The sequence below is a fragment of the Elephas maximus genome, chromosome 3 (genome assembly GCF_024166365.1).
Source record: "Elephas maximus indicus isolate mEleMax1 chromosome 3, mEleMax1 primary haplotype, whole genome shotgun sequence".
Lineage (NCBI taxonomy): Eukaryota > Metazoa > Chordata > Mammalia > Proboscidea > Elephantidae > Elephas > Elephas maximus.
This window is the reverse complement of record NC_064821.1, coordinates 189,461,828-189,485,545: the sequence shown is the minus strand read 5'-3', so window position 1 is coordinate 189,485,545 and position 23,718 is coordinate 189,461,828. Positions and strand designations below refer to the sequence as shown.

Below are 23,718 nucleotides of genomic sequence, written 5' to 3'. Positions count from 1 at the left end.
TTTGCTGTGATAAGCAGTCAGCGAAAGTCTCTTCTTCTCCTTCTCTTTCCAGGCAGGAGCCTTCCAGGCAGTGAAACCTGTTTTATTAGCCCTTTATTAGAGAGAGGGGGTGCAGCTACCCATGAAGTCTAGGCTCTGGCCCGGGGTTAAGGATGTACAGGGTACAGGATGTGTGGGTAGATAAGGTAGGGGTGTGGATGTTTGTTTCAGGCTGAGCAAGGGGTGGGACACTGGTTGGTTGCAATCTGAGCTGCCTGTGTATGTTGCATTCAAAGCCACAGGTTAGAAGCTTCTCTTGAGCAAGAGATCATGCCCAGTAATTGCCTCAAGATGAATCAGAGAGAAGATTTCTTCACCCATGGTCAAATGTGAGTCCTGGAGTGCCTTATATAAACCTTCCTGGCCCAGCATGCCTCACCAGTGTTCCTCCTTCCTACAGCTCCGGTGTAGCCTGTGCATTGAGGGGTAAGTGCCCTTTCCTTGGTTGAGTCCACAGGGTAGTGATTGCAGGTGGCCACTTTGCAGACTTTTGGAAGCCACAACCCCACATTTGCCTGAGCACCTCTGGGTTGACTGCATTTTGTTCCAAGTAGAGCAGCTCTTGATGTGCTACGCAGACCCAGCCTTAGGATTTAGGGACAGTGGGAGCCCTGGTGGTGCAGTGTTTAAGATCATGGCTGCTAATCAAAATGATGGCAGTTAAAATCTACCAGCCATTCCTTGGAAACCGTATGGGGTCCTATGACTTAGAATCGACTCCACGTCATCGGGTTTGGTTTTTTGGTTTTAAGGTGGGGTGTGATGGTGAAGGTCTGTTAGGGGTGTGACACAGAGACCGTCACCTGGGACCGTAAAGAGCCAGATCAACCAGAGCTCTTCCCAGGTTAACTTGAGTGAGCTATGCCCTCCTTATAATCCTCCTTCTTGAATGGGGTGGCATGAAACACCGTGGGCCACCAGCCTGATTCTTTTAGATTTTAGTTGGTATTATATGTCCTTCTCCCCATCTTATCCACAAATGAAAAATTCAGCACCACTCAAACACAGAGCCAAGAGAGCACAATACAGAGCTGGGGAAGACATGCTTTCCTCTAAATCCTTGATGCAGAAAGAAAGGAGAGGGCGCATATGGGGTAGAGGGCAGGGCTGGACTTCCTGCGTTTCTTCACAGGTCAACTCAAGGCCAGGAAGATGTCTACGACGCTGGAAGAATACATGGAGGGAGTCATTAACGTCTTCCACCGGTACTCCGTGAGGGTGGGGGATTTTGACACCCTAACTAAGGGTGAACTGAAGCAGCTGATCACAAGGGAACTTCCAAAAACCCTCCAGGTAGGTGATGGCCTCTCTCCTCTCAAGCTGCCCCCCTCTTCTCTACTGAGGACAGTGTCAAAGCTGGAAGAATGATGGTGGGACAAGGACTAGGGAAGAGGGCAGCCCAGGTTACAGCCCCAAGGATGTCCTCTGCTGGCTGTGAGTCAGGTGCTCCTCTTCCTTCTCTCCATGGCTCACCTATCACCTTAGACTCCTCGTACTTCCTCTCTCTGGAATCTGTTTCCTTAAACATGAAGCGGGGAGACACAGGGGAGGGGCTGGATTAGGTGAGCTCTGGAGTACCTTCCAGGTCGAGCCTTGTGTGATTCCTGGATGATTCTCCACAGTTTCTTCTTTCCTTCCTTTGTTTACTCACATGAGATTCTCCCCCACAGTTTTGGCTAATGAGTTAATGTTCCTGGGTCCCCCTAAGCTGAGCTTCGAGGGATAGGGGGCCTGAGAAAGGAGGGGAAGGGTCTTGTTTGAAGGTTCTGAGCTCACAAACTCTGCTACCCCTTTCTCCTAGAACTCCAAAGATAAAGCTTCCATTGAGAAATTGTTCCAAGAGCTGGATACTGATCGTGATGGACAGATCAGCTTTGGGGAGTTTATGAAGCTGTTGGTCCAAGTGCTGGTGACAGCCCATAACCATATCCACCAAGAATAGGAAGCTCTCTGAGGGTTTCTTTCCTAGAAACATCTCCAAGAGGCTCCTCACTTCATCACCAAAGACTAGCCTTGCCTGAGGGGGAAAAAAAATTTGGAAGTGATAGATAATAAATGTACTTTTAAAACATTCTTAACAGTCTCTGAATCCTTTTTTTCTTTTCATGCCCATAGTCCTCAGGCTTGATCATGCTCAGCCCTCTAGAAGTTTTCATTTAGATCCCTTAGATCCTTCTTCCCCGTTTGTTCATCAAATATTTATTGATTTTCTACCATTTGTTCCTTCATTTATTCACTCTTTCAACTAATATTCACTGAGCATCTATGATAGTCAGAGACAAAAGAGACAAAGCCCCTGTCCTGTTGGAGCATGGATTCTATTGAAGCTTGCATTTTATCTCATTCTAATCCAGCCCCTCTCCTGCCTGTCCCCACTTTCCATACAAGGAAACAAATTCCAGAAACAAATCCAACTCTATTGAATTCTACTGGAAAGGAGCACTGATGGCTAAGTGGTTAAGTGCCACAGTGGTTTGAATCCACCAGTCGATCTGGAAATCTGCTTCCATAGAGATTACAGCCTTAGAAGCCCTATGGGGTAGTTCTATCCTGTCCTATTCCATTGGAATTGACTTGATGGCAACGGGTTTCATTTTCTATCAGAAAATGAAAAGATAAGTGAAAAGATAAAAATCACTGGTAGGTGGTGACAAGTGACATGAAGAAAACTACAGTAGGGGAGTGGGGCTGGGGGAGAAGTGGTGGAGGAGGGGGTGCTGGTTTTGATGGGATGATCAAGGAATGCATTTAAGCAGAAATCTGAAAAAGATGAAGGAGGGTGGCTTGCAGATATCAGGGGACCAAGAGTTCCCAGCAGATGGAGACTAAGATCTTGAGCTGGGCAATGCTTGACCTGCTTAGAGAACAGTACCAAAGCCAACATTCCTAGGCTGGAGTGACTGAGGCAGGAGTGGTGGGAGAAAAGGCATAAAGATAATAGGGAGCAGATAAGCAGGGGCTTATAAACCGTGGATGGCATAAACTATTAAGTTCTTGACTACTAGACCAAAGATTGGCAGTTTGAACTCACCCAGAGGCACCTTGGAAGAAAGACCTGGAGATCCACTCTGAAAAATTAGCCATTAAAAACTCTATGAATCTACATGACACTGCAAAAACTCAGCAACAAAAAGACAAATAACCCAATGAAAAAATGGGCAAAGGATATGAACAGACACTTCACTAAAGATGACATTCAGGTAGCTAACAGATACATGATGAAATGCCCATGATCATTAGCCATTCCAAACCAAAAAAACTCAGCGCCATTGAGTCAATTCCAACTCAGAGTGACCCTATAGGACAGAGTACAACTGCCCCATAGAGTTTCCAAGGAGCACCTGGCGGATTCGAACAGCCGGCCCTTTGGTTAGCAGCTGTAGCACTTAACCATTAGAGAAATGCAAATCAAAATTATAATGAGATTCCATCTCTCTTCAACAACAACAACAACAAAAAAAAAAAACAAGGCTGCCATTAATCGAAAAAACACAAAATAATAAATGTTGGAGAGGTTGTGGAGAGACTGGAACACATATACACTGCTGGTGGGAATGTAAAATGGTACAATCACTTCGGAAATTGATTTGTTTCTTCCTTAAAAAGCTAGAAATAGAACTACCATACTATCCAGCAATTCCACTCCTTGGAATATATCCTAGAGAAATAAGAGCCTTCACATGAACAGATATATGCACACCAATGTTTGTTGCAGCACTGTTTACAATAGCAAAAAATGGAAGCAACCAAGGTGCCCATTGACAGATGAATGGATAAATTATGGTATATTCACACAATGGAATACTACTCATTGATAAAGAACAGTGATGAATCTGTGAAACATTTCGTAACATGGAGGAATCTGGAAGGCATTATGCTGAGTGAAAATAGTTGCAGAAGGACAAATATTGTATAAGACCACTACTATAAGAACTGGAGAAATAGTTTAAACAGAAAAGAAAATATTCTTTGATGGTTATGAGAGTGGGGAGGGAAGGAAGGAGAAGGGTATTCACTAATTAGATAGCAGACAAGAACTAATTTAGGTGAAGGGAAAGACCACACACAATACAGGAGAGGTCAGCACAACTGGACTAAACCAAAAGCAAAGAAGTTTCCTGAATAAACCGTACACTTCAAAGGCCAGTGTAGCGAGGGTGGGGGTTTGGGGACCATGGTTTCAGGGGACCTCTAGGTCAATCGGCATAACAAAATCTATTAAGAAAATTTTCTGAGTCCCACTTTCGAGAGTGGCGGTTGGGGCCTTAAACGCTAGCAAGCGGCCATCTGAGATGCATCAATTGGTCTCAATCCCCTTGGAACAAAGGAGAATAAAGAACACCAAAGACACAAGGTCATTATGAGCCCAAGAGACAGAAAGGGCCACATAAATCAGAGACTACATCATCCTGAGACCAGAAGAACTAGATGGTGCCTGGCTACAACCGATGACAGCCCTGACAGGGAACACAACAGAGAACCCCTGAGGGAGCAGGAGAGCAGTGGGATGCAGACCTAAAATTCTTGTAAAAAGACCAGATTTAATGGTCTGACTGAGACTAGAAGGGCCCCAGAGGTCATGGTCCCCAGACCTTCTGTTAGCCCAAGATAAGAACCATTCCCAAAGCCAACCCTTCAGATATGGATTGGACTGGGCTATAAGAAAGAAAATGATATTGGTGAGGAGTGAGCTTCTTGGATCAAGTAGCCACATGAGACTATGTGGGCAGCTCCTGTCTGGAAGGGAGACGAGAAGGCAGAGGGGGACAGAAGCTGGCTGAATGGACACGGAAATAGAGGGTGGAGAGAAGGAGTGTGCTGTCTCATTAGGGGGAGAGCAACTAGGATTATATAGCAAGGTGTACATAAATTTTGTATGAGAGACTGACGTGATTTGTAAACTTTCACTTAAAACACAATAAAAATTAAAAAAATAAAAACTTACTGAAGAAGGGGAAAAAAAAAAGCGCTATGAAGCACAGTTCTACCCTGCACACCATGGGTCGCCATGAGTCAAAATCTACTGGACAGCAAATAACAATATAGACAGTGGGGAGGACTTTCCGTGCTAGGGAGCTGCTGGGAGTTTTGGGCAGGGAAATAAGATGACTCAATTTATGTTTCAAATAAATCACTTTGGCTGCCTTTGTGGAGAACAGATCTTAGGAGGCAGGCAAGAGTGGAAATAAGGAGACCAGCTAGGGAAGGGCTCCCCAGACCAGGGCTGTCCAGTACAAATACAGTGTGAGACACATATGTAGTTTTAAATTTACTATTAGCTGCCTTAAAAAAGTGAAAAGAAACAAATTAAGCTAATTTTAATAACATTTTATTTAATCCAAAATATTATTTCAACAATAAAAAATATTGAGTTTTTTTTACAGTCTTTCCTTTTAGTCTAAGTCTTTGAAATCTGATGGGTATTTTATACCATGCATAGCAGAAATGACTACAGAGTTATGTGAGTGGGCTACATGAAGCCCCAGTCTGCAGAACAACAAGGTCAGTCTACTCTAAAGGCCTATGTTGAAAGATACGGTCTGACTGCCTGCCCTTGGTTACTTGTTTAATACTGAGCAACTTTATCTAAAAAACCAAAACCACACCCATTATTACCATGGAGTCAATTCTGACTCATAGTATCACTATAGGACAGGGTAGAACTGCCCCATAGGGTTTCCAAGGAGAAGCTGATGCATTGGAACTGCCAACCTTTTTGGTTAGCAGCTGTTGCTCACCGTAGCTCTTAACCACTGTGCCGCCAGGGCTCCTTAACTATCTTAAAAAAAACAAAACAAAACAAAACTATCTAAGCTGCTCTTAAAAATATTTGCGGTCTTGGCTTTGGTTTAAAATAGCTTCTGATACGCATAGTCTATTTAAAAAAAGTCAGTTGCCTTTGAGTCAACCCTGACTCGTGGCGAATTTGACTCATGGTGATCCCATATGTGTTAGAGTAGAACCGTGCTCCACAGAATTTTTTTTTTTTTCAAATAATTTTTATTGAGCTTTAAGTGAACTCTTACAAATCAAGTCAGTCTGTCACATATAAGCTTATATACACCTTACTCCATACTCCCACTTACTCTCCCCCTAATGAGTCAGCCCTTCCAGTCTCTCCTTTAGTGACAATTTTGCCAGTTTCTAACCCTTTCTACCCTCCTATCTCCCCTCCAGACAAGAGATGCGAACACAGTCTCAAGTGTCCACCTGATACAAGTAGCTCACTCTTCATCAGCATCTCTCTCCAACCCATTGTCCAGTCCCTTCCATGTCTGATGAGTTGTCTTCAGGAATGGTTCTTGTCCTGGGCCAACAGAAGGTTTGGTGACCATGACTGCTGGGATTCTTCTAGTCTCAGTCAGACCATTAAGTCTGGTCTTTTTATGAGAATTTGGGATCTGCATCCCACTATTCTCCTGCTCCCTCGGGGGTTCTCTGTTATTCTCCCTGTAAGGGCAGTCATCGGCTGTGGCCAGGCACCATCTAGTTCTTCTGGTCTCAGGATGATGTAAGTCTCTAGTTCATCTGGCCGTTTCTGTCTCTTGGGCTCATAGTTGTCATGTGATCTTGGTGTTCTTCATTCTCCTTTGATCCAGGTGAGTTGAGACCAATGGATGCATCTTAGATGGCCACTTGTTAGCATTTAAGACCCCAGACGCCACATTTCAAAGTGGGATGCAGAATGTTTTCATAAATAGAATTATTTTGCCAATTGACTTAGAAGTCCCCTTAAGCCATAGTCCCCAAACCCCCGCCCTTGCTCCGCTGACCTTTGAAGCATTCAGTTTATCCCAGAAACTTATTTGCTTTTGGTCCAGTTCATTTGAGCTGACCTTCCGTGTATTGGGTATTGACCTTCCCTTCACCTAAAGTAGTTCTTATCTGCTAACTAATCAGTAAATAACCCTCTCCCACCCTCCCTCCTCCCCGCCTCGTAACCACAAAAGTATGTGTTCTTCTCAGTTTATACTAGTTCTCAAGATCTTATAATAGTGCTTTTATACAGTATTTGTCCTTTTGCCTCTGACTAATTTCACTCAGCATAATGCCTTCCAGGTTCCTCCATGTTATGAAACGTTTCACAGATTCATCACTGTTCTTTTTCGATGCGTAGTATTCCATTGTGTGAATATACCACAATTTATTTACCCATTCATCCATTGATGGACACCTTGGTTGCTTCCAGCTTTTTGCTATTGTAAACAGAGCTGCAATAAACATGGGTGTGCACATATCTGTTTGTGTGAAGGCTCTTATTTCTCTAGGGTATATTCCGAAGAGTGGGATTTCTGGGTTGTATGGTAGTTCTATTTCTAACTTATTAAGAAAACGCCAGATAGATTTCCAAAGTGGTTGTACCATTTTACATTCCCACCAGCAAGTGTATAAGAGTTCCAATCTCTCTGCAGCCTCTCCAACATTTATTATTTTGTGTTTTTTGGATTAATGCCAGCCTTGTTGGAGTGAGATGGAATCTCATTGTAGGTTTTATTTGCATTTCTCTAATGGCTAATGATTGAGAGCATTTTCTCATGTATTTGTTAGCTGCCTGAGTATCTTCTTTAGTGAAGTGCGTGTTCATATCTTTTGCCCACTTTTTGATTGGGTTGTTTGTCTTTTTGTGGTTGAGTTTTGACAGAATCATATAGATTTTAGAGATCAGGCGCTGGTCAGAGACGTCATAGCTGAAAATTCTTTCCCAATCTGCAGGTGGTCTTTTTACTCTTTTGGTGAAGTCTTTATATGAGCATAGGTGTTTGATTTTTAGGAGCTCCCAGTTATCTGGTTTCTCTTCGTCATTTTTGGCAATATTTTGTATTCTGTTTATGCCTTGTATTAGGGCTCCTAACATTTTCCCTATTTTTTCTTCCATGATCTTTATCGTTTTAGTCTTTGTGTTTAGGTCTTTGATTCACTTGGAGTTAGTTTTTGTGCATGCTGTGAGGTATGGGTCCTGTTTCATTTTTTTTGCAAATGGATATCCAGTTATGCCAGCACCGTTTGTTAAAAAGACTATCTTTTCCCCAATTAACTGACACTGGGCCTTTGTCAAATATCAGCTGCTCATATGTGGATGGATTTCTGTCTGGGTTCTCAGTTCTTTTCCATTGGTCTATGTGCCTGTTGTTGTACCAGTACCAGGCTGTTTTGACTACTGTGGCTGTATAATAGGTTCTAAAATCAGGCAGGGTGAGGCCTCCCACTTTCTTCTTCTTTTTCAGTAATGCTTTACTTATCCGGGGCTTCTTACCCTTCCATATGAAGTTGGTGATTTCTTTCTCCATCACATTAAAAAATGTCATTGGAATTTGGATCGGAAGTGCATTGTATGTATAGATGGCTTTTGGTAGAATAAACATTTTTACTATGTTAAGTCTTCCTATCTAGGAGCAAGGTATGTTTTTCCACTTAAGTAGGTCCTTTTTAGTTTCTTGCAGTAGTACTTTGTAGTTTTCTTTGTGTAGGTCTTTTACATCTTTGGTAAGATTTATTCCTAAGTATTTTATCTTCTCGGGGGCTACTGTGAATGGTATTGATTTGGTGATTTCCTCTTCGATGTTCTTTTTGCTGATGTAGAAGAATCCAAGTGATTTTTGTATGTTTATCTTATAACCTGAGACTCTGCCAAACTCTTCTATTAGTTTCAGTAGTTTCCTGGAGGATTCCTTAGGGTTTTCTGTGTAGAAGATCATGTCATCTGCAAATAGAGATCATTTTACTTCCTCCTTGCCAATCTGGATGCCCATTATTTCTTTGTCTAGCCTAATTGCTCTGGCTAGGACCTCTAGCACAATGTTGAATAAGAGGGGTGATAAAGGGCATCCTTGTCTGGGTCCTGTTCTCAAGGGAAATGCTTTCAGGCTCTCTCCATTTAGAGTGATATTGGCTGTTGGCTATAGATGCCCTTTATTATGTCGAGGAATTTTCCTTCAATTCCTATTTTGCTGAGAGTTTTTATCATGAATGGTGTTGGACTTTGTCAAATGCGTTTTCTGCATCATTTGATAAGATCATGTGGTTTTTGTCTTTTGTTTTATTTCTATGGTGGATTATAATGGTTTTTCTGATATTAAACCAGCCTTGCATACCTGGTATAAATCCCACTTGGTGGATTATTTTTTTGATATGTTGTTGAATTCTATTGGCTAGAATTTTGTTGAGGATTTTGGCATCTATGTTCATGAGGGATATAGGTCTCTAATTTTCTTTTTTTGTGATGTCTTTACCTGGTTTTGGTATCAGGGAGATGGTGGCTTCATAGAATGAGTTAGGTAGTATTCCGTCATTTTCTGTGCTTTGAAATACCTTTGGTAGTAGTGGTGTTAACTCTTCTCTGAAAGTTTGGTAGAACTCTGCAGTGAAGCCGTCCGGGCCAGGGCTTTTTTTTTTTTTTTGGGAGTTTTTTGATTACCGTTTCAATCTCTTTTTTTGTTATGGGTCTATTTAGTTGTTCTACTTCTGATTGTGTTAGTTTAGGTAGGTAGTGTTTTTCTAGGATTTCATCCATTTCTTCTAGGTTTGCAAATTTGTTAGAGTACAATTTTTTGTAATAATCTGATATGATTCTTTTAATTTCAGTTGGGTCTGTTGTGATGTGGCCCTTCTTGGTTCTTATTCTGGTTATTTGTTTCCTTTCCTGTATTTCTTTAGTCAGTTTGGCCAATGCGTTATCAATTTTGTTAATTTTTTCAAAGAATCAGCTTTTGACTTTGTTAATTCTTTCAACTGTTTTTCTGTTCTCTAATTCATTTAGTTCAGCTCTAATTTTTATTATTTGTTTTCTTCTGGTGCCTGATGGATTCTTTTGTTGCTCATTTTCTATTTGTTCAAGTTGTCGGGACAGTTCTCTGAGTTTGGCTCTTTCTTCTTTTTGTATGTGTGCATTTATTGATATAAATTGACCTCTGAGCACTGCTTTTGCTGTGTCCCAGAGGTTTTGATAGGAAATATTTTCATTCTCGTTGCATTCTGTGAATTTCTTTATTCCCTCCTTAATGTCTTCTATAACCCAGTCTTTTTTTCAGTAGGGTATTGTTCAGTTTCCAAGTATTTGATTTCTTTTCCTAATTTTTCTGTTATTGGTTTCCACTTATATGTCCTTATGGTCTGAGAAGATGCTTTCTAAGATTTCGATGTTTTGGATTCTGCAAAGGTTTGTTTTCTGACCTAATATGTGGTGTATTCCAGAGAATGTTCCATGTGTGCTAGAAAAAAAAAGTATACTTTGCAGCAGTTGGGTGGAGAGTTCCGTATAAGTCAATGAGGTCAGGTTGGTTGATTGTAGCAATTAGGTTTTCCGTGTCTCTGTTGAGCTTCTTACTGGATGTCCAGTCCTTCTCCGAAAGTGGTGTGTTGAATTCTCCTACTATAATTGTGGAGGTGTCTATCTCACTTTTCAGCTCTGTTAAAATTTGTTTTATGTATCTTGCAGCCCTGTCATTGGGTGCATAAATATTTAGTATGGTTATATCTTCGTGGTCAATTGTCCCTTTAATCATTATGTAGTGTCCTTCTTTATCCTTTGTGGTGGATTTAAGTTTAAAGTGTATTTTGTCAGAAATTAATATTGATACTCCTGCTCTTTTATGCTTATTGTTTGCTTGATATATTTTTTTCCATCCTTTGAGTTTTAGTTTGTTTGTGTCTCTAAGTGTAAGGTGTGTCTCTTGTAGGCAGCATATAGACGGATTGTGTTTCTTTATCCAGTCTGAGACTCTCTGTCTCTTTATTGGTGCGTTTAGTCCATTTACATTCACCGTAATTATAGGTAAGTATGCGTTTAGTGCTGTCATTTTGATGCCTTTTTATGTGTGTTGTTGGCAACTTCATTTTTCCACTTACTTTTTTGTGCTGAGATGTTTTTCTTTGTAAATTGTGTGTTCCTCATTTTCATAGTAGTTGACTTTATATTTGCTGAGTCGTTATGTTTTTCTTGGGTTTTATTTTGAGTTATGGAGTTGTTATACCTCTTTGTGGTTACCTTAATATTTACCCCCATTTTTCTAAGTAAAAACCTAACTTGTATTGTCCTGTATGGCCTTGTATCCCTCTCCATATGGCAGTTCTATGCCACCCGTATTTAGTCCCTCTTTTTGATTATTGTGATCTTTTACATATTGACTTCAATGATTTCCTGTTTTGAGCGTTTTTTTCTTTTTAAAATTAATCTTCATTTGTTTTTGTGATTTCCCTATTTGAGTTGATATCAGGATGTTCTGTTCTGTGACCTTGTGTTGTGCTGTTATCTGATATTATTGGTTTTCTGACCAATTTCCTTTAGTATTTCTTATAGCTTTGGATTGCTTTTTGCAAATTCTCTAAGCTTGTGTTTATCTGTAAATGTTTTAATTTCGCCTTCATATTTTAGAGAGAGTTGTGCTGGATATATGATCCTTGGCTGGCAATTTTTCTCCTTCAGTGCTCTATATATGTCATCCCATTGCCTTCTTGACTGCATGCTTTCTGCTGTGTGGTCTGAACTTATTCTTATTGATTCTCCTTTGTAGGGGACCTTTCTTTTATCCCTGGCTCCTTTTAATATTTTCTCTTTATCTTTGGTTTTGGCAAGTTTGATGATAATATGTCTTGGTGATTTTCTTTTTGGATCAATCTTAAATGGGGTTCAATGAGCATCTTGGGTAGATATCCTTTCGTCTTTCATGATGTCAGGGAAGTTTTCTGCCAACAGGTCTTCAACTATTCTCTCTGTGTTTTCTGATATCCCTCCCTGTTCTGGGACTCCAATCACACGCAAGTTATTCTTCTTGATAGAGTCCCACATGATTCTTAGGGTTTCTTCATTTTTTAAAATTCTTTTGTCTGATTTTTCTTTAGCTATATTGGTGTCAATTCCCTGGCCCACCAGATTTCCCACTTTGCATTCCAACTGCTCAAGTCTGCTCCTCTGACTTCCTATTGCGTTGTCTAATTCTGTAATTTTATTGTTAATCTTTTGGATTTCTGAATGCTGTCTCTCTATGGATTCTTGCAACTTATTAATTTTTCCACTATGTTCTTGAATAATCTTTTTGATTTCTTCAACTGCTTTATCAGTGTGTTCCTTGGCTTTTTCTGTAGATTGCCTTATTTCATTTCTGAGGCCATCCCTGATGTCTTGAAGCATTCTGTAAATTAGTTTTTTATATTCTGCATCTGGCAATTCTAAAATTGTATCTTCTTTTGGGAAAGATTTTGATTCTTTAGTTTGGGGAGTTGTAGAGGCAATCATGGTCTGCTTCTTTATGTGGTTTGATATCGACTGCTGTCTCCAAGCCATCACTAAGATATTGTAGTGATTTATTCTATATTTTCTCACTGAGTCTTATTTTGTTTTGTTTTCTTTCAATATACATAGATGGGCTACTAGATTGTGGTGTCTTGATTGTTGTAGGCTTTGAATCACTTATTTCCTATTACCAGCTGGTTTGGGCCGGTACCAGAAATATAAGCCTAAGAGTTCAGTCACTATTCTTGTGTAGAATCTGAATTTGGGTCACCAAGTGTGTGGTGTAGACTGTCACCTATTCACTTAGAGGAATAGTGGTGATAGTTGTGTGCACCAGATTCTAGTAGCAGCAGGGGGTCATATTCTGGGGTGCAGGATGCTGACAGGCTTCCCCCAAGTGCCAGTTGGGGAGGTGTGTCTCTATTCCTAAAGCCCTTTTGTGGGTGGGCTCTGCAGCTGTACCTTAGGCACCCAGTGCATGTACCTCTACAGATTGGTAGTAGTCACTATCCTCAGACCCCTATGGTAGGAGGTGAGGTGGTTTGGGTGGAGCGTCAGCCCTCAGTTCCCTGTTGTGGGTCAGTGAGGGCTCTGTCGAATTCGCAGAGATATCAGACCTGGGAAACTTGTCTTTCCAGTAATCTGCTAAAACAATTACAGTCAGATCACTATCAGAATTGCCTTTGCATTATAATAGCCACCTTGTTCCCTGTAGGGATGAAAGCCCAAGACTGTGGATCGCAAATGCTTGGCTGGAGCTGGTTCTGTATTTTTAGTCCAATTTCAGGAAGTCAGGGGAGGATTCTTAGTCCCTGGGTTTTTTGTAGCTGCTTCTCTCAGGCCAGGAGAATGGGTTGGGAAAAGACAAAACAAACCAACAAAGAAAAAAAAAAACCCACAGAGCACTTCACTCTCTGGCCCAGGAAATTCCAATGTTAATGAAGCCGCCTGGCAAGGGGATGGGAGGGTTCAGATAAACAGGAGAGAGTAGCACCCCGGAATATAGACAAAGTTACTTATCTTGCTTGAGATGACTGTTTTATCTGAGATTCCTGAGGGGCATGTCGACTGTGTGCGCTGGCTGGGTAGAGATTGCCCCCGAGGGTCAGGCCCGCATCCCGTGCTTGTACTGTCTCAGAAGCCACGGTTAGTTCCTCCGCTCCCAGTCCAAAGCCCAGTGCCAGGGTTCCCCGGATGGGACGCCGCACTCGCGGCTCCAAACCAGTTGCTGCCTCCCGACTACTTCTCCTCCTGTCAGCTGTGTTGCTGTGCTGCCTGTGTGCACTGGCTGAGCTTCCCCTGAGGTCAGTTCAGGGGGCTAGGGCTGCATCCCATGTTTGTGCCATCTCAGGATGCCCTGCTCAGCTCCCCTGCGCCTAGTCCAAAGCCCGGCGTCAAGGTTTCCTGACTGGGACACTGGCTCCAGGCTCCGAAAACAGTTGCTGCTTCCCCGTGGTTGTTCGTTCTCAGTCTCTGTCACTCAGGTCAACTCTTTAGATCTGTGTTTGATGGTCAGGGTTCGTAGATTGTCATGTATGTGATCGATTCACTTGTTTTTCCGAGTCTTTGTTGCAAGAGGGATCCAAGGTAGCTTCTACCTAGTCAGCCATCTTGGCCCCTGTCCCCACAGAATTTTTAATTGCTGATTTTTTTGGAAGTAGATTGCCAGCCTTTTCTTCTGAGGTGCTTGTGGATGGGCTCAAACCTACAACTTTTTGGTTAGCAGCTGTGCGATGTTAACTGTTTGTACCACCCAGGTACTCCATACTAAAAAACGCATTGCCTTTGAGGCGATTCCGACTCATAGTGACCCTGTAGCACAGAGTAGAACTGCCTATAGCGTTTCCAAGGCTGTAAATCTTTATTTTTATTAAAAAATAAAATTATTTTGCTTTAGGTAAAAAAAAAAAAAAGTTTACAGAGCATTTTATTTTCTTACTCAATAGTTTGTACACAAAGTGTTTCATGACATTGGTTTCGTTCCCCACAATGTGCCAGCACTCTCCCCCATTTCCACCATGGGCCCCCTGTTTCCTTTGCTCCTGAACTGTTACCCCTTCCTGCCTTCTCATCTTTGCTTTTGGGCAAAGGTTGCCCTTTCTATCTCTTATAGCTGACTGTTCTAAGGAACACTTTCCTCTCAGGTGTTATCATTTGTTTTTCGGACCTGTATATGGTTTGGCTGAAGGGTGGTCTCTGGGAATGGCTTCAGATCCAGTTCAGAAGATTGTTTAGGGCCATAGTCTCTCAGGTGGAGGCTCAAATCTTTACAGAAGCAGACTGCCACATCTTTCTCCCTTGGAGCTGCTGGTGGTTTAGAACCACCGATGTTTCGGTTAGCAGTCGAAAGTTTAACCACTGACCACTAGAGCTCCTAGGGACTCTATTTAAAAAAAAAAAGAAACCAAACCCGTCACTGTCAAGTCTATTTCGACTCATAGCGACTCTATAGGACAGAGTAGAACTGTCCCATAGAGTTTCCAAGGAACACCAGGTGGATTTGAATTGTTGCCCCTTTGGTTAGCAGCTGTAGCACTTAAACACTACACCACCAGGGTTTCCAGGTACTCCATAGTAGAATTAAAATCTGTTAAAAACAAACAAGCAAATAAACAAACAACTAGCAAAACAAAACAACCAACCTACAAGAAAAAAACCCAGTGTATTTGCCAAAGTGAAAACATTCACCAACCATGACTTTGTTTCAAAATAGCCAATCAAACCATGAATTGGGCCTAAAGCATACTTAAAAAAAAATTTGAAGGCCACCAAATGTGGTCAAAATCTGTCAGTCAGGGGCACCTAAGAACAATGAAGAGAGTCCTAAACTTGGAATCCAATGAGCTAGATTAGGTTCTCAGAAACCCTGGTGGCGTAGTAGTTAAGTGCTATGGCTGCTAACCAAAAGGTCAGCAGTTCAAATCCTCCAGGCGCTCCTTGGAAACTCTATGGGAGAGTTCCACTCTGCCCTATAGGGTTGCTATGAGTCAGAATCGACTCTATGGCAGCAGGTTTGGTTTTTTTTTTTTTTAGATTAGATTCTCAGCTCAGTTGCTTCCTGTCTCTGAGTTTGGGTAAGTGACTTCCTTCTCTGAGCCTCAGAGACAACCTCTAGTCCCTTCATGCAAATACAGAGACTGGATTCCATGACCATGGCATGTGTCATGAAACAAGCAGATGAACATGAGGACTGTCAGAACCACAGAACCTCAGAGAACAGACCTGACCTCTCCAGCATCTCACCATCCCCCTCCTGTCCACACCTCTCCTGCCCACCCCCATGAGCCCTAGACTCCAGGCACTCTGGGACTTTCAGACTTCTTGGATTTTACTCTTGCTGTTCTATTGTTCTCTTTGTCTGAAGTGCCTTTCTTCCCTTCATTCACAAACTTTAAAAAAAAATTTTTTAAATAGCTTTAACAATTTATTGTTTGAAATTTGCCCCTAAACATACTTTTTTTTCATAAACTGTAATGTGACCTTACATCTTTTCAATTATACTTTTTTTTTTTTTGCTGGCTATTTTGTTTATTTTATTTTCTATGGACTTTTATTTTAAATTGAAAAAGTATAGATAACACAACATTTGCCAGTTCAACACATTTCACAAGTACAATTCAGTGAGACCAATTAAGTGTCTACTCTGTTCTAGGCATCGGGCTATGTGGGCCCTTCTCTATCTCTAGAATTCCTACATATCCACCAAAGCCCAACTCAAATGTCACATCCTCCAGGGAGCCCATCCCCTCTTATCTCCCTCTCACATTTCCACGCTCCAACTGAAAGTAGATTTTACGCCCCTTCCAAATGGGAATTCTGTGCTTTTGGGGTTGACCTGCCTGTGTTGTGCCCTCTTGGGCTTCTGCTTGGATGATTAGTCTGACAGCACTCTCTGGGCAAAGGTGTTACTGTAAGACAAAAGACTCCAATGCCACTCTCCTGGGCACTGTGTGTGTAATACCTTTCCCTGTCAGGAGGACATTTTAGGCAGACTGCTGGCACACCACAAGCTAAGCCTATCTTAGTTTGCTAGAGCTGCCATAATAAAATACCACAAAGCTGGTGACTTGAAAGAGCAGAAATTTACTTTCTCACAGTTCTGGAGTCTAAATGTCCAAATCAGAGTCTTGGCCGTGTTGAGTCCATCTGTGGGCCTCTCTCCTAGTTTCTGGCAATGGTTGGCAATCCTTGGGGTTCCTTTGTGCTTGTAGATACATCTGCCTGCCTCCATTGTCTCATGGCATTTCCCCCATTTATCTGTCTGTCTGACTGTTTTCCATTTTTATAAGACTCCACTCAGAAAGGACTAGGTTTAGGACCCACCTTGCTCTGGTATGATCTCATCAACATAACAAAAGAAAACTTCTATTTCCAAACAGGGTCATATTTACTTGTATGGGGATTAGGACTTTAGCATAACTTTTTGGGGGACACAACGCAATCCATAACACTGCATATCAGGGCTTCGGAATCAGGTAAAGGAGCTGGATTCAATGGGTGGTCAACAGAAGTGCCTGATACAAGAGAATGGCTAGGACTCTCCAGTTTGACTTGGTCAACATAAAAAGCCTTCAAAGTTCAAAGAAAGCAAACTAGGCTGTAGAAATCTGGAGGACAAGGACCCTGGCTTCCTATGCTTCTCTGATTTCTTCCATTGCCTAATGCAGTGCTGGGCAAGCGGAAGTTCAACTCTTGCTTTTTAAAAACTCAACTCATGCATTAACCTGACAAAACTGTCCTTAACTCTCCTTTCCTCTACCCTCTCAGAAAAAAGGCAACTCTCCTGTGCTCCCAGGGCACCTTGCTACCTTGCTTTTCTTTTGCCTACCACATTATATTGAAAATATCTATTTTGGTGTCCACCACCACACTAGACCAGGGGTTCTTTGAGGCAGGGAACTTGGCACCGTATCTGACACAAAGATCAGGCTCAATAAATTCCCGCAACAGCCTCCCAACTGGCCCCTATGCTTCTACTCTGTTGTTGTTATCTGCTGTCAAGTCGGCTCCAACTCGTGGCAACACCATGCACAACAGAACAAAATGTTGCCTGGTCCTACACCATTTTTATCATCTACTTTGGGGAGGCAGCTATTCCCCAGTTGTATTATGAGTGTCTTTCAACCTAAAGTGCCCATTTTCTAGGACAATACTAGACAATGTTCTGTTGTGATCCATAGGGTTTTCATTGGCTGATTTTTGAAAGTAGATTGCCAGGCCTTTCTTCCTAGTCCATCTTAGTCTGGAAGCTCTGCTGAAACCTGTCCACCATGGGTAAACCTGCTAGTATTTGAAATACTGGTGACATAACTTCCAGCATCATAGCAACACATAAGCCACCATTGTTGTTCTTAGGTGCCGTCAAGTTGGTTTCCATTCATAATGACCTTACGTACAGCAGAACAAAACACTGCTGGGTCCTTTGCCATCCTTACAACTGTTGCTATGCTTGAGCCTATCGTTGCAACCACTGTGTCAATCCATCTCGTTGAGTTTCTTCCTCTTTTTCACTGACCCTCTCCTTTACCGAGCATGGTATCCTTCTCCAGGGACAGATCCCTCCTGATAACACGTCCAAAGTATGTGAGACATAGTCTGGCCATCTGTAATGGATTGAATTTTGTCCCCCCCAAATATGTGTCAACTTGGCTAGGTCATGATTCCCTTGCATGATTGTCTACCATTTTATCAATTAATGTGATTTCCCTATGTGTTGTAAATCCCATCACTATGATGTAATAAGATAGCTTAATGGCAGTTATATTGATGAGGTCTACAAGTTTAGGTAGTGTCTTAAGCCAGTCTGTTCTGGGATATAAAAGAAAGAAGCAAGCAGAGAGACATGGGGACCTGAAACCATCAAGAAAGCAAACCATCAAGAAAGCAGTGCCAGGAGCACAGTGCTTCCTTTGGACCTGAGGTTCCTGTGCTGAGATACTCCCAGACGAAGGGAAGACTGATGCATCACAAGGACCTTCCTCCAGAGCTGACAGAGGGAAAGCCTTTCCCTGGAGCTGGAGCCCTGAATTCTGACTTCAAGACTACATGACTGTGATAGAATAAACTTCTCTTTGTTAAAGCATTCCACTTGTGGTATTTTCATTATAGCAGCAATAGATTACTAAGACACCATCCTTGCTTCTAAGGAACATTCTGGTTGTACTTCTTCCAAGACAGACTTGTTCTTTTGGCGGTCCATGGTGTATTAAATATTCTTAGCCAATGCCACAATTCAAAGGCAACAATTCTTCTTCAGTGTTCCTTATTTATTGCCCAGCTTTTGCATGCATATGAGGCGATTGAAAATATCATGGCTTAGGTCAGGCGCACCTTAGTCTTCAAGGTGGCATTTTTGCTTTTCAACACCTTAAAGAGGTCTTTTGCAGCAGACTTGCCCAATACCATGTGTCCTTTAATTTCTTGACTGTTGCTTCCATGGGTGTTGATTGTGGATCCAAGTAAAATGAAATCCTTGACAACTTCAATTTTTTCTTCATTTATCATGATGTTGCTTATTGCTCCAGTTGAGAATTTTTGTTCTCTTTATGCTGAGCCACCCTAGTAGGACAGAATGACAGACAGATGGTGGAATTTTACTCTAGATGCCCCCAATCCGTCCTCCACCCAGCAGCCAGAATGATCTCCTTCAACCATAAATCATATCAAGTCACTCACCTGATTAAAACCCTCCAATGGTTTTCCAGTGCATGTAGGATAAAATCTTTGTAGAGATGGCTTCCTGTCATTCAGATCTCATTTCCATTGCTACCTCCTTAGGGAGGCCTTGCTGGTTCCCCACCTCACCTAGTAGTCACCTTATCCTGATATCCTCTCTTCTTTTCTTTGTTAAACTCATCATCATCTGAAATTATCTAGGTTACTTATTCCTTGACTTGTTTATTGACTAATTCTTCCCGAGATGAGCAAGAGAGCAGGGGTCTTACCTGTCTTGTTTACCCAGCACCTTTAGCAGTGCCTTGTGCATAGTTACTATTCAATGATTATTTGCTGGATGAATGAATAAACAAATGAATGTTGGGTTAGTTGAATTGAATTACTATTTTCTAATGGAGAGAAATGAATAGGTGATACAGAACACAAGTAGATGCTATTGGTGGTAGTCATGGTGGGGGTCTGGCAGCAAATAAGCCACACCACCAAGGGTTTTGGATTTCTTGCTATGGGGTCAAATCTTCTCCCCAGACCTCGGTAATATTCGATGGCAGTTATCATGACCACAGAGCTCTGGTGGTGCAGTGGTTAAGAACTCAGGCTTCTAACCAAAAGGTCAGCAGTTTGAATCCACCAGCTGCTGCTTGGAAATCCTATGGGGGCAGTTCTACTGTGTCCTATAGGGTCACTATGAGTCGAAATCAACTCAACGGCAGCAGGTTTGGTTGGTTTTGGTATCATGACCACCTGCTCCTCTTTTCCAGGCTCAATACCCCAATCCCTTCAACTGTTCCCCTTGTGATTTTCTCTTTTCATTATTAAGGGGAGCCTTAGAAGCTGAGAATCTTCTGTTCTGAGGGAAGCCTCCATGAGTGGATATGACATCTACTTATTTTCAAAGGCATTTCTTTCCCTGAAAGCGCCCCAGTTCCTTGGGTCTGCACCCCACAGAGAACAGGAGGGTGAAAAGTAGCAAGTGAGAAAAGGCTTAGAGAGAAAATGTTGAAAGAGTAGAAGGAAAAAGAGAGAGGCAAATCAAGAAGGAAGTGGGAGAGGCGGGGGAGAGAAACAGACTCCAACTGAGGCTGGGGCTGCCCCCTGCCACATGTCAGAACCCTGATACCCCTCACATTCCTGCCCCAGGGGAGCCCCATTCCTCTTCTTTCCTCATCTCAGGTCTTGGAAACAGTGTCTTTCCTCACTGTGCAATTTACATGTGATAATTTTGGGTACATGGGACAATCTCAGAGAGAAAAGGGAAAACTCAGAGGGACTCACAGAAAGAGGCCAGTTCGCTGTCCTTTTCTTGAGTCTGGAAGGGATCTCTGAAGATGAGGAGTATGAATCTAGCATGGTCAGGGAGCTGAGGGGAGTCTTGGAAGAGAGGACAGTGGTAGACCTGAGCCTCAAGAAGGAACAGAACTTGAGCAACCAGTTGTTTCAGCCCTGTTGTCACTTTGGCAATTGAAATGTCAAAATCTATGACACAGGGCTTTCTAAAATATAAGTTTTCAGCAACTGTTGTGATGGGCAGGGTGTTGAAGTTGGATTCTGGAGTTTACTTCAGAGCAGGGCTTGTGTCAGGGTTGTGTAAGATTGCCTCACTGGGTTGGTGAAAGCTGAGACCTTTCTTCCTGCAGGACCTTGGGAAACAGCACGAAATTCTCTTACTTATCTTACAGGGGCTGCAGACCTGCCCTGCATAGTTGACATGGAGCTGTGGTAGTGTGAGACCGTGGCTGGATTCATCCTTTCTGAGAAGTGCCACTTCAGGCTGTTTTTACCTCTCCCCTGAACAATTGAGGCAGCCTCCTAATGGGCCTGGGGTCTGCAGTCTGACCTCCCACCTCAAATCCAGCTCATAAACCACAGGTAGACTTTTCTGACATACAAATATGATCATATCACCCAAATATGACCATATCATTTCCCTCCCTAAAACCCTCACTGCTTCTACCCTCTGTTCTCTTACTGAATAAAGTGTAAGCTCCTGGGCCTAGAATCTAGCCATTGCCCCACTCTCCATATCACCCACCTCTCCCCCTCACATCCCCAGTGCTCCTCATTTCTGGACAAACTTTCATCTGCCCATTTCCAGGCCATTGGCCACATGGTCTCATCTTTCTGAACATCTTCATGTCCATCCTGGCAAGCCTACAGCTCCAAACCTTGGGACACTCCCCCTCCAAAGAGATGTGCCCAGTGAAGGACATTCCTCCGACATCAAAGTTCCACTGGCCTGTATACCCCTCTTGCCTTTCAGTTTCTATATTAGAATCATTTCAAGCACTGTCTTGTCTCTCCTGCAGGCCTAGGAGCTCCTCGATGACTGGGTCAAGCCTTATTTATCACTGGGGCCCCTCTGAGCATGATACAGTGTCTGACATACAGTGAGTTCTCAGTGCCTGTTGAATGAAGGAGTGGACAAAATGAATGACAGGATAAGTGAATTAATTTCTCCCCCAAATTCTGGAGCCAACTCACATCACCCAGGCCTCAGAAGCACATTAGAGAGCTGTTAGGTATCTGGGCAGAGTCTAGCAGTTCAGGTCACTGATGGTTCTTCCTTGTTCCTTCCAGAAAGATATCCAGAAGTTCAGGTTTCACTTACTACCCCAGGCTGGAGGGCAACTCCCTTTTATAGAAACTGGGGGTAGAGTCATCTGATGACAGGTCCTGTCTTGTCCTTCAGTCACTAAGATGCTGGGAAAACCCCTGAAGTGAGTTTCAATAAAAGTACTCATTAATCATAGAGGTAGCCACAAATTCTCAAATGGGAATGGGACTAATCTTAACTTTGAGATTGAAATTCTGTCTCTCTTAGCTAAGGAGATAGGTCTACTTCCCTCTACTCAACAGAACCAGTGTTTTGAATAGAAGGGGTTAATAGGATGGAAGGTATTAAGTTGCCTTGACCAGCTCTGTTAAATGCTATTTAAGGAAAATCCCACAGGGCCCTGTAAAAGTGGCTTGCTGTCAAACCTTCCCCTGGGGTCTAGAACAAGCCTCCTAAAATCAGGCTGAGTTGGCAGATGATAAGGCAAAAGGGAGAACTCTCGGCATCTAAGGTCTGCCCTCCCTGCCATCTTTCTGCTTGGCTGCTCTACACTGTCCTGATTCCAGGTCACCAGACAGCAGGAAACTGCCCGTTCCTCTAAGCCATCCCTAACTCACACACTGCCACCCTCCCTGCAGAGGACCCACTCTGCTCCAACCTCAGCTCCACAGGGTCCTAGGACCATCCTACCTTCACTTGTTCACCTATAGATTCTCACTGAGACCCCTTCCCACACAGGGACCTGGGGATGGGAAACAATCAGCCATAGTTCCTACCTCAGAAGCTCACAGTCCAGAGTACAGACAAGGGATTATAATTCCATATATGAAGTGCAATAGTAGAAGTATTAGAGAGTTACAGGGAGCCTGGAGGAGGCGGCTCCTGTATTCTTGAGAAGGATGGGTGGTTGAGGAAGTCCTCATGGGGGCAGTGGCACTGGCTCTGAGCCTTAGTGGATCACAGGGACTTTCTAGAGACACCAGGATGGGGAAGACCATTCCTGATGAAAAGGTGCAGAGGCTGGAGAAAGCTATGATATAATTGTTTTGAATAAATAGATAGATATATAGGTGGACGGGCGGGTGAAAGGACGGATAATAAAGGATTTGGCTTATTCTGTGTCTCTAAGGGTGTGGGAGGGAAACTAGGATTAATACCTGGAAGTCACAAGGAGACTGATTTTGACTCAGTGAAATGAAGGACTTTCTAAGAGTCAGTGCAATGGAGGAAGTTCCCTTTTCCTGAGGAATTAGACCACTTATCAGGTGTTGGGGAGATTGACTCAAGAATGGAGTTGGAACAGGTTGGGTTAAATTAGTAATTAAAAAAAAAAAAATTCTTTTTATTTTTTAGGACTGATCATTTTCTTCAAATGGAAGCTTCCAGAGTGTGGCAGATAATGCCAGAACTAGTCTGAATGAACAAATTGTGGGAGGGGGCTTTAGATTCTTGTAAACTTGCTTCCCACTTCCTTCCTGTTTGAGAGTCTATGCTGATAACCCAGAAACTTTCTGTTTGCTAGTTTCAATCCCACTCTCCTGCTCCCCCATTCCCCACACCTTCCCCTGAGAAGAGAGCATGGAACGCATAGGAAATTGTGAAACATTTATTCATTTAATATTTGTTGAGCACCTACTGTGCATCAGGCAGTATTTGAGATGCTGGGAATAAAGCAGAGAGCAAGACAGATGCCATGGACTTTGCCCTCATGGAGCTTACAGTCCAGTGGAGGAGGCAGAGTCATAAGCAGGCATTTCCTGCACATAATGATAAGTAGTGGTGGCAGAGGGGAGTCGGGGGTACACTTGCCAAAAGCATCTAGTTCTGGCAAAGCCAGTAATAGATCCCAGGCTTCTCAGTTCTCAGGTGTGTTCCCTTTCTCCTGTACCCAGCTGCACTGAGAAGGGGATAAAGATGGTGGCTGCTCTCTGGACATGTGGGGAGAGGTAGAAGGGCTGAAAGGAGGTGGGTGCCCCCAGGTGTTAGGTCCCCAAGGCAGGCATAGAAGGGACTGCTCAGGGTTTCTAAACTCTGCTACCCAAGCTCACAGCCTGGACTCATTCCTGGAAACATTCTCATGCCCTCTAGTGTGAGCCCTTAAATCCTCCTACCCATAGCAAAGCCCTCTGAGCCCTTGGAGAAGGGACCTTGCCCAGGTCAACTGCAGGCAGGTTGGGACCTGGTTACAGCCAGGCAGTGGGGAGGGCTGAAATCTGATCCT

The 23,718-nt window shown here is 42.9% G+C and overlaps 1 protein-coding gene across 1 annotated transcript; it reads left to right on the top strand.

Annotated features, from left to right (window-relative positions):
* Positions 1-330: 330 nt before the first annotated feature.
* S100A12 (S100 calcium binding protein A12) lies at positions 331-2,112 on the top strand. Its single transcript, XM_049880516.1, has 3 exons — positions 331-465; positions 1,172-1,332; positions 1,841-2,112. Exons 2-3 carry the CDS (start codon positions 1,192-1,194, stop codon positions 1,979-1,981), a joined length of 282 nt encoding a protein of 93 aa, XP_049736473.1. The 5' UTR covers positions 331-465; positions 1,172-1,191; the 3' UTR covers positions 1,982-2,112.
* The last annotated feature ends 21,606 nt before the right edge of the window (positions 2,113-23,718 follow it).

Excerpts from the sequence above, each read along its gene's own strand:
- S100A12 (XM_049880516.1), top strand. The coding sequence starts at position 1,192 with ATGTCTACGACGCTGGAAGAATACATGGAGGGAGTCATTAACGTCTTC. Across the intron at positions 1,333-1,840 it reads AACTTCCAAAAACCCTCCAG|AACTCCAAAGATAAAGCTTC; the intron begins GTAGGTGATGGC and ends CCTTTCTCCTAG.